This window comes from Pelophylax lessonae (genome assembly GCF_965119305.1).
Source record: "Pelophylax lessonae genome assembly, chromosome: 4".
Taxonomy (NCBI): domain Eukaryota; kingdom Metazoa; phylum Chordata; class Amphibia; order Anura; family Ranidae; genus Pelophylax; species Pelophylax lessonae.
The window spans coordinates 575,097,591-575,108,087 of record NC_138771.1 but is presented as its reverse complement, the minus strand read 5'-3'; the positions used below and the strand labels follow the sequence as shown (position 1 = coordinate 575,108,087).

Below are 10,497 nucleotides of genomic sequence, written 5' to 3'. Positions count from 1 at the left end.
ATGAGGTATTTACTGGCAGAAAAAATAAGATTTTTGTAAGATCTTATTGTAAAATCTTTTTCTCTGATGTCCATTGACAGACGCAGCCTCATCTTCATGAGCTGTGTGGGGTTATGCTGCCACCTGCAGGAGTAGTCTAGGTAGTACATTAGTACAAAGTTTTACATATAAACGCCCACGGGGCTGTCCCTCCAGACATAATATAAAATAGTGCAATATACACCAAAGCAATTGCGCACAGGATGAAATTTATATTGTTAAATAGGTGATTGTGAATAGATAAATTAATTAATGAAATAGATTCTTGGTGAGATTGATATAAATACCAATGTGATTACATAGTGAATACAAATAGACAAATTAATAATATATAAATGGAAATATAAAATTGTGTAAAGAAGTGCTGAGCAGCGCGTCTGAAAAACAGACTACTTTGGACTACTAAGATAAAGGAGACCGCGCTCAGACTACACACAATAATTCAAAATGTTTAGTAACAAAATCTGTGTTAAATATTTAACATTTTGGAAGAGACACCGGTACACAATGATACAACATTAGTTACAATTGATGTGGAGTCAATGTATACAAGCCTAAAACAAAAAGATGTGTTGGATACTACTTGGTTAGCAATAGTGAACAAATCAGATGTCAAAGCTGAACAAAGAAAATTTAATTTGTGATTCTCTAGATTTGGCCATGAGCAACAATTATTTTTGGCACAATGGTGTGTATTACAATCAAAAGGGGTGGCCATGGGCACCAAATATGCACCCAGTGCAGCTAACATTCTATTAGGCCAATGGGAAGAACAGGAAATATTCTCTAAACCAGAACCATCATTAGTTCTGTATAAAAGGTTTATTGATGATCTGTTCATCCTTTGGAATGGCTCGGAAAATAGTCTGATCAAGTTTATAGCAAGAATAAATATGAACTGTTATGGGCTCCAATTTACAGCAACTTGGAATAAGAAACAGGTTAGTTTCCTAGATTTGATACTTGAAAATTGAAATGGAATGGTTAACACCAAGATGTTCTTTAAGGAAACAGATCTTAATAGTTACATTTCTGACAGCAGTTGCCATCACCCCAGATGGCTAGGGGCCATTTCTCAGGTACAATTAATGAGAATCTGACGGAATTGTAAGCGGAAAAGTGATTATTTTGAGCAGTCAAACTTGTTGGTTAAAAGATTAACTGAAAAAGGTAGGGATGCACCGAAATGAAAATTCTGGGCCGAAACTGAAAATGCAGGATGCCCTTGGCCGAAAACCGAAACCGAAAATGACTGTTTTCCCCCCAAATTATTTTAAAATAGATAGAACAGGGGCATACACCAAAAACAGGCAGCGACGTACACCTGTAGCTGCCACCCTGTCGCAGTATATGTACTATGACGGGTTGGCAAGTGGTTTATTTAATTACCAATGGTATTTGTATTATGCAGCATGAGGGGGTTAATGTATTGCCACTGCTGGTCACTTGATGCATTAGTGACCGACCAGTGGCAGTTAATTAACCCCTTTGTGCAGCATTAGTGCAACCAGTATCAGTGTTAATTAACACTGGTTGCACTGATACTGGTTGCACTAATGCAGCACAGCCCTGGCATTGTCCGACTGAATCCGAACCGGAGAGCCGCGTAGCCGACTCGTCCAGGGAAGCAGGCAGAGCTTGATAGAATATTGCTTCAGAATATTGATAGGCAGGGAAGACTCTTCTGGAGACCAAGTCCCCTGGGCACAGAGCTTCCCCAGGACTCCACCCCAGCCTGACAAAACACCGGTAGGCAGGTTTTGCCCTGGCATAGGAGAGGAGACTGGAGCCACCAAGAGAGCCGACTTGGTGAGATGGTTCAACCAAATCTTTAGGTCCAGTGACCGGGGATCCCGGTTCCATTTTGCCAGAAGCTCCTTCTGCAACGGTCTGGAATGAGACTGAGCAAATGGGACTGCTTTGAAGGCCGAGAACATCAGTCCCAGGGCCCTCATGCAGACCCGCAAGGATGACTGATCGGTCTCCATCAGCAACAGGACCACCCTTTGCAACTTCTGAAGCTTGTCCAAGGGGAGGAAGACCCTTGCCAAAGTACAGTCGAGGATCAGCCTCAGATAAGTGACATGCACAGATGGTGGCAGAGCAGATCTTTTGAAATTGATCCCCCACCCGAACTCTTGAAGGGTCTGAATCATGATGGAGATGTTGCCCAGCAGATCTGAGTGGGAAACTGCTCGCAACAGGAGATCGTCCAGATATCCCACAATTGAGATACCCCGCTGACGTAACAAGGCCAGCACGGGGGCAAGGACCTTGGTAAAAACTCTAGGAGCTGAGGCAAGACCAAAGGGCAACCGCCACAAATTGAAAGTGCTATGCTGCCACCGCAAAGTGGAGGAAACGCTGATGTCCCTCGAAAATAAGGACAAGGAGATACGCATCTTTGAGATCGATGGAGGCCAGAAAATCCCCGATTCAAGGATGCCACCACTGAACGAATGGACTCCATTTGAAACTTTTGAACCCGCACAAAGCGGTTCAAAGCCCTGAGGTCCAGGATTGGACACACCTTGCCCTCCTTTTCTGGGCACAACCAACAGGTTTGAATAGAAACCTTGAGAGAGTTCCTGCGGAGGAACTGGCACAATCACTCCTTGAGCCAGAAGATCTTGCACATCCTCCCGCAGATCCTTCAAACGCTCCGGAGACAGGTGAAGATTCGACTGAAAAAATCTGTCCCCTGGCCGGGACCAAAATTAGATCTTGTACCCAGAACAAATCAGTTTGCGAACCCAATCGTCCTGAATGAAGGAAGTCCAGGGTCATTAAAAGAAGCGCAGACGTCCCCCCATCCCTGAGACGGGTGAGGGCGCCCCTTCATGCTGGAGAGGATTTGTTAGTAGCACCGGACTGACCGGCCTTGGGCTTGCCCCAATGCTTTTTAGCCCCTCCAGAAGCTCTGAACGGCTTACCTTTTTCTTGCACCCTGGAGGCACAAAAAAAAGTGAGCAGTAAAGGAGGGACCCCACTTAGTACGGGGTGTCTTATCTTTGGAGGATTGGGGAAGAAGAGTACTCTTCCCGCCAGTCAAGCCCTTGATCAACTCATCCAAAGAGTCGCCATTCAAACACTCTCCCAGAAAAGGGAGATCTGCCAGGGCTTTCTTAGAAGACTGGTCAGCCAACCAGCTATTCAGCCAAACCATACGTCTCATGGCAATTCCCACAGCCGAAACCCTGGCCACCAGGGGAGCCGCATCCATAGACGCATTACACAGGAACACCAGGGCCCTGATTACCTGGTCCAAAAGTTCCAGCTGTTCTGGGGGAACTGTTGCAGGGTCCAAAGACCCCCGCAAACCCCTAATCCATTCTGTCACCGTCTGTGAGACTAAAACAGACACAAACACCGGTTTTAAAATGGAACCCGCCAGCACGTGAAGATGGCGGGAAAGGGATTCCACCCGCCTGTCCACTGGATCCGTAAAGACCGGAGAATTTTCCACAGGCACAAGGGTAGATTTGTTTAATTTGGAGATAGGATGGTCCACTCTAGGAGGCACCGTCCAACGGTTGGAAACCTTTTCAGCAAAAGGGTACCGGCATTTAAAGCGTTTTGGCACCACTAACGCGTGCGCAACATGCCGCCATTGATCATTCACAATATCGCGAAAAGTGTCGGGACAAGGGAAAACCTTGCAAGATTTCTGAGACTTTTGGGAGTCTAAAGTCACCCGTGTCCCTGACTGTGTGGGCTCATCAGCCAATGTTAAAGTTTCCCGTACTGAAATAATCAGGGCTTATACTAAAGCGTGTTCCCGCGCTGCAGCCGAAGAGGACCGATCCTCTTCACCATCTGACTGCGAGGACAGCGACCCCTCAGGTAGGGGAGCATCCGGGGCACCCTCCTCAGCCTCTGAATCAGAGGATACCCCCAAAAATGGGGAAGGCAGTGGCTGTTTTTGGCTATCAACCTTTTTCATGACTAAATCAACTTGTCACCAGGCTTTCCAGAGCTGCTGAAACTGTGGCCAGCGACTGCGATCCAGACTGTTCGGGAGTCGCACAGAGTGGTACTGAGGGTGAGTTCACAGTCTGGGACTCCATTTTGCAAGCTACTAAAAAGCGGAGTACTGTCGCTTTAAAAGTGGCGACCGCGGTTCCCACCACAGATCGCAGAAGTCTGCAGAGTCCCCCTTTAAACTATACTAAAGGCAAAGTGTGCAGGAATATGTCCGCAAGGACCCTAGTACTGCACTACCTCAGAGAAAAGACCTCCTGAACGTTCCCACTCCGCATGGAGAAAGAGACCGGAAATGACCTTGGCCAGCAGCAGGAAACAGAGCACAGGAAGTGATCTCGCTTGAATGGAAGGTCACACTGCACAGTGCAGCCCAGAAGGCTACACAAACACGGATGCCTATAGAAGTGAGTAGGAAGCTCAGGGAAAATGGCTGCCCCATGCAACTCAATGGAGAAAATTCTACATCGCCCACATTTAAGATGGCGGCGCCGTTGGCTTGCCATGCGGCCAGGGACCGACACTATGAAGGCCTTAAGGATCCACAACAGGAACCAGCAATCCCAAAAGGTACCTTGCCACCCCCCCAGGTGCCCCAGACACATAGCCCCCCCCCTGCGGGAACTGGGAAGGGGGGGTACACACAGACCAGGCACTAGGCAGGCCAGGGGGATCTTTTAGGAGGCACAAATCCCACTATCCCCAGGAGAGGGCCCACATCCCCCCAAGGCCAGCAGGAGCAAGGGGGGCACATTTGCTCACCATACCATGGACTGGGTGGGCTCCGCTCCGGGCAGACTGCCTCCCACCTGAATTGGGGGTGCTGCAAGCCAAGGGGTATGCTGCAACTCAGGGCGTTCCAGGTCGAGGCATCCGCTCACAGGCTTGTCCCTATCCGGAAAATGGGCGCTGTCGTGGCGAGGCCTAGTGCGGGACTATAACCTGCTCACGCTTGTAGGCCAGACTGGGGGGTCCATAAGGATCTAGATTATCCAGTGTGAAGCCCCAGCTGGCATCCTTTCTTGTAGATCACCAGGAATTACTTCCCTGAACACTAGATAGCAAGTGAGTAAAGAGAAATAAAATATTCTGAAAAGAGTAAAAAAACTGAGACCGAGTCCCAGCAGGAAACCTAGGTCCTACTCCTTCTATAGGCAGAAACAAACTGATGTGCTGGGCTGTGTCTGTGAGGGTTATGTCTGGAAAGACAGCCCTGTGGGGGTGTATATGTAAAACTTTGTACTAATGTACTGCCTAGACTACTCCTGCAGGTGGCAGCATAACCCCACACAGCTCATGAAGATGAGGCTGCGACTGTCAATGGACGATAGAGAAAAAATATTTTACTATCCAAAACAAAGGCAGAGGATTTAATAGATGGAAAGATGAAAAAATGACTGAGCCGCTTTATTGCAATCTCTGCATTAAGGTAAATCGACTGCACAGAGTTATAATAAAAAAAAGGGTATGAAGGGGTTATAGCTCATAGCAGAAAGCGAAGACAGATAGCTCTTGAAAATTGAATACCAGAAAATAAAAGTCATCTCTGTATGGCTTTATTTATGAAACAAGTTTTTTTATACATACACATACACTAATATATATATATATATATATATATATATATATATATATATATATATATATATTTATATTCAGTTACACAGTATTCCTCTCAGTGCAAATACAAAACCTGTTATTCCCAAGACAGCTGCATGTGTTTGAGTTTCAGGTCCTTACTGTTGCTATGGTGATACACAGAACATTTATCCTCTTCATAAAGGGTATTTCAAGAAAATTATTTTCAGTTTTGTAAATAATGTTTTTTTTTTCCTATTCACAAATCCTTTAATTGGACAGTCATTTTTCCTGAGATTATGTTTTTTTTTTTATTATATCCTGGTAAGATAATCATAACTCTTCTGTATCAATAATTACGATTGTCTGCAGTTTTCCCCGAGACTATGACAAAGACTGATTTATCCCAAAAAAAAAATATCAAGATTTGGCTTGGGTAGAATTAGGTCTTCCAACAGGGTATTAAAACGGTGAAAAACATTGCATGGTCACTTGTACCTAATAATAATATAAAGCTTACCTGTAGGTACAATGAATGAACATTTCCTAAATGTGCATCTCTTAGGAGATATTCTCTATTTCTGCAGCCCCTGTCATCAACGGCGCATGCCCATAGTGCTCTGAAATGGGGGCATACTGAGTATGCGGTCATTGCAAATCACTGTGCCACTACCGTGACTCCTGTGCGAAACATCATTGCGGCGCTGCAATTCAAATGTCTGGAGTCCAGGAGCCCGGAAGGAAGACTGGGTTAAGGATGGAAGCTGCCAGCAGTGACAGCGTGCCGCTGGAGGGCTTCGTTTTAAGGTAAGTCTTTCATAATGTGTCAGTATGTGATGCATTCTAGCACATTATGATGTTATTACCTTGCAGGGGGGCTTTTTTTTGGCAGACTTAACTACCACTTTAAATAGCAATAGGAACTCTGAAGACATTAAAAAGATTGTGTACAAAATTTGGATGTCTGTTTTTAAGTAGGAGTCATCTTTCGCATAATGCATGCAGAGATCACCACATAGCAATGGTCATGCTGCAGTGTCAGAGCTTACCAGCAGGGGAAATTTTATATAGTAGATTAAGGCTGGGTTCACACTTATGCGATTTGGATGTGAGTGCTTCCCCGCATCCAATTCACATTTCAGGAGCCTGCGTCGGGCTCTCAATGGAGCCGGTTCACACAACTCCGGGATGGCTGCGGTCTGAACTGCACAGGAGTCCTGTGCATCTTCTGGTCCATATTCAGCCAACAATTCGGACAAAAATCGGACCTGAAATGGTGAACAGGGACGCACCGGACCCCTGGTGTGAGCCACTCTGCACAGGGGTGTGAACTCAACCTCAAGCAGAGATAAATCTGGCGAAGCTGGGGAAAGCAAGAATTAGGCAATCCCTGCTTGAAGCGGAACTTCACTCTCTCAATCAACATGACTATTCTTAATCATTGTTCTGATTGTGATTCTTATTCATTGTGATCCATTAATGAATAGATTGGAAGGTATATCATATTTACATGTTTTAAACTTCTTTTTACTTTTATTCCTTTCCAGGCCTAGGCAAATGATGGAATACATCTCAGGAGTCTTCAGGAGGGGGGGAGGAGGAATTTTCTCAGCTAGGCACATCCTCCTCCCTGCATAACTGAGCTAAGGGCAGATGAATTATAGGAAGTAAATCCTTCATAAAATCATCTGCCCTTACTCAAAATGGCCATGACTAGAAATGCTAGGGGAGGTTTTTCAAAGTAATTTCTCAGCACAATAAAGCATGGAGACTTGGATGGATGGGTGTGTTCACTTTAAATATTAACAAAATATTTATTAGCAGTTTTTGGTGCCCAGGTGCAGTGTAGTTCCCCTTTAATACTATAAAGAAGCCAAAAGCAAACAGATTTTGCCCAGTGAACCCCCTTTAAAGCTTTTAAACGTAAACCCCAAATCTGATCAGATTGGGATGTCACATTCCATCTATTTAAATGAGAAGGTAATGCTACTATCGGGACAGCCACAATTCACAGGTTCTGACACAAAATGGAGGTTTCCTAAAAATGAAAAGCATTAGAATATGGTAAGTTTTAGCTATCTTTAAAACAAGAAATGAAGGCCCCCCTGTGAAGCAAACTATTAATACCAGTCCACGCCACCAAACACCACAGGGTTAAAGAGATAATCTTGCTAAAAGATTCAGCATTAGTTAGATGCCTGGTCCCCCACTACACATTATGGCGGCTTTTATCACCCCCTATCATATAGGGATGTAGGGTCTAGTGAAAAAAACCAACCACAGAGCTCAGCTAGGGACAACAGCATTCAACATACCCAGAAGTGCTGAATACAGTAGATCTTTAAGCAAGCTTCTCTCTTCAACTGAGCAGAGGTTAGCAGCATAGTGAGTGGGACAGCTAAGTATTAACTGCTTGCTTTGTAGGGAGACTTTCTCATCTCTATTACTAAGCCCAGGTTGCAGGGTGAAACGTGTCGAGCGTGTGGCTCAGACGGAGTCTGCGGAGGCTGCTATTACTCTCACGATAGATGGCTTTGCACGTTGGGTGGTGACTGGGATACTTTTTATGCCGGGTCAGGACGGACTCTTTTCTAGCCTGCACCCAAAGAGGGATCCTCTGAACAGGGCTGTGCAAGCTTGAGCAGAGACCCTAAGCTCTATCCAGGTTTAGAGTGACCTTTTTAGGTTTTAAAAATGAGAGGATATAACATATTGATGGGAAACGTATTCGGCAAAGATTATGATGTAAATTGGAAAGTATCGGGCTGAGAAATGCAAATGCGAATGAGAAAATTATGAGACAGGAAAACTCATATGAATGTGTGCATTCGATAGGCATATTACTGGAAACCTTTACATGAGCCTTGCATTTTATTGGGAATTTCTTCAGGCTGGAACATTATTTCAAAGATCCGGAGGCTGGATCAGGGCACCATGCCAATCACTGGATCTACCTAATTTCACCCCAAATCTCATTTTTTATTTGGTTTTTGGCAATAGTCCTTAATTGGGAGGTACCCACACTGGCCTATTTTCATTGTACAATCCCCCAAATAAAATGAGACAATAAATCATTTACATGTGACTCTCACATTTCCAAAGTCTAAAGTATGGATGTATTGCACATCCAAAAATATGCAGAGAACACAAACACTTGTCATGCTAGGTAGCCACAGTCGTAGAGCGGTTTTTAATGGCAAATAAAGTCTTGTGATTTTGGTAATGACTGTAGTCAGTGGCAAAGTTCATCTTCGAATGGCTTTAAGTAATTAAAACCTGTGAACTCCAAAATGGCTTTATTCTACCAAGAAAAAAAAATTGTTTCCGGAAAAACACGGCGTTTTTCCTAAAATATTTAGTTCTTCATGAAAACATCTACAACTACAACGGATTTCCATTGTAAATATTCTCCAAGGTGACTTAGTGATGGTCCATGGGTGCTGGATGTCCAATTATTCCAGCAGAGCATCCAAAGGATGTCTTATTTTTAATTTAAATAGGTGGTTTACCCCTTCATCTTATTTTTGGCATGTTAGGTACCCGAAGACCATGCCCTTTTGTATGTCGGCTGGCCAAAAACTTCTTGGAATCCAAATAAACCTTTACAATGATTAATTCTTTACTTCTTCTGCATGAAATCACAAACCTTTCCTGTCTAGCCTCTCCAGAATCAATTGTAGCTTTCTCACAGCTTCTTTCCGTGCTTGACGAACACTGTCCTGACCACCAGTTTCTACAGAATCTAGTTCTAATAACAGCTTTGTTAATAGCTCTTCTAAACATCGGTAACTCATGTCAGTCTTTCTACCTACAAACTCATCCACCTCCTTCTCCAGTTCTGCCATCTTTTCCAAAACTTCGCTGATCTTCACAATGCCAGGATGGGCGCTTGCAGGATCAGCTGGAGAAGCATTAGCCTCTTTGGCTCTAGGAATGGTTTCTTGGTTTGAAGGATCTTTCCTGTTGTACATTTGAGGAGAGGCGCTGTAATGAGGGTTGGGTGGGGCTATTGAAGTAGGTGGGTTAGGCTTGGGTTCCGGTGTTGGCCCTGGTTGAGAGATATTGGAGGGGTAGCCAGGGTAGGGTCTTTGATGGTTATAGTTGGATGTCTGAGAAGGATCCTGAAAAAAAGAGAAAATGAATTTATGATGAAAAAAGAATTATACCAAGATTAAACACAAGCTTTTTTATGAATGTTGAACATTCATCATCAGAAATAAAACTAGCCCTGGACAGAAGGTAAAACCAAGACCTCAAAGATTATCTAACCATAAAACACTTTACCCATTAATAAGTAAAAAAAAAAAAAAAAAACCTATGTCTATGTGCATGGGTGACAATTCTGGCAATGACAATTATGGTTGTGAGAAAAAGGTTGGGAACTCCCTAGTAATGATCAAAATTTCTCTGTGAAGGGTTCTTAAGATGTTATTCTGAGTCATAGCAACAGCCATAAAGACATTCTTATGGAACACCACCGATCGTTCACTTCTCACAGCTCCCTGAGGAGAGTGCTGGTGACCGTCAGTCAGCAGCTCTTTGCTCTGCCCTCCCAGACATATAATCAGAGTTTGGGCCGAGGCAAGGAAATGTTTCCTAAGACCCTACCAATAGTCCCCTTATAGTCCTCTATTGCCTAATACCTCCCTGGATATTTCTGGTCTACCCGATCCTCAGCTTTGGGCCAGATATGGCATTAGGACACTTTGTGATGTCATGCCAGGGGGTACTCTGTTGTCCTTCAATGACCTCTCAAATATGGTCTACACCACTGAATGTTCTTTGCTACTGCCCATTGCGACATGCAGCTAGATTCCAGTTCTCTGACTCTCTCATTTTAGCTACAGATCCAATTGAGGATCTTCTCTCGCAGGAGCAACTCTCTAAACCCCTCTCGGC

General features: G+C 44.3%; 1 protein-coding gene across 1 annotated transcript in view; it reads right to left on the bottom strand.

Moving 5' to 3' along the window:
- Positions 1-9,089: 9,089 nt before the first annotated feature.
- BAG4 (BAG cochaperone 4) overlaps positions 9,090-10,497 on the bottom strand; it is a 60,639-nt gene continuing 59,231 nt past the window's right edge. Inside the window, exon 5 of the mRNA XM_082254138.1 lies at positions 9,090-9,719. Within this exon, the coding sequence (XP_082110264.1) occupies positions 9,237-9,719 (483 nt within the window). The 3' untranslated portion in view covers positions 9,090-9,236. The remainder of the gene's footprint in view (positions 9,720-10,497) is intronic.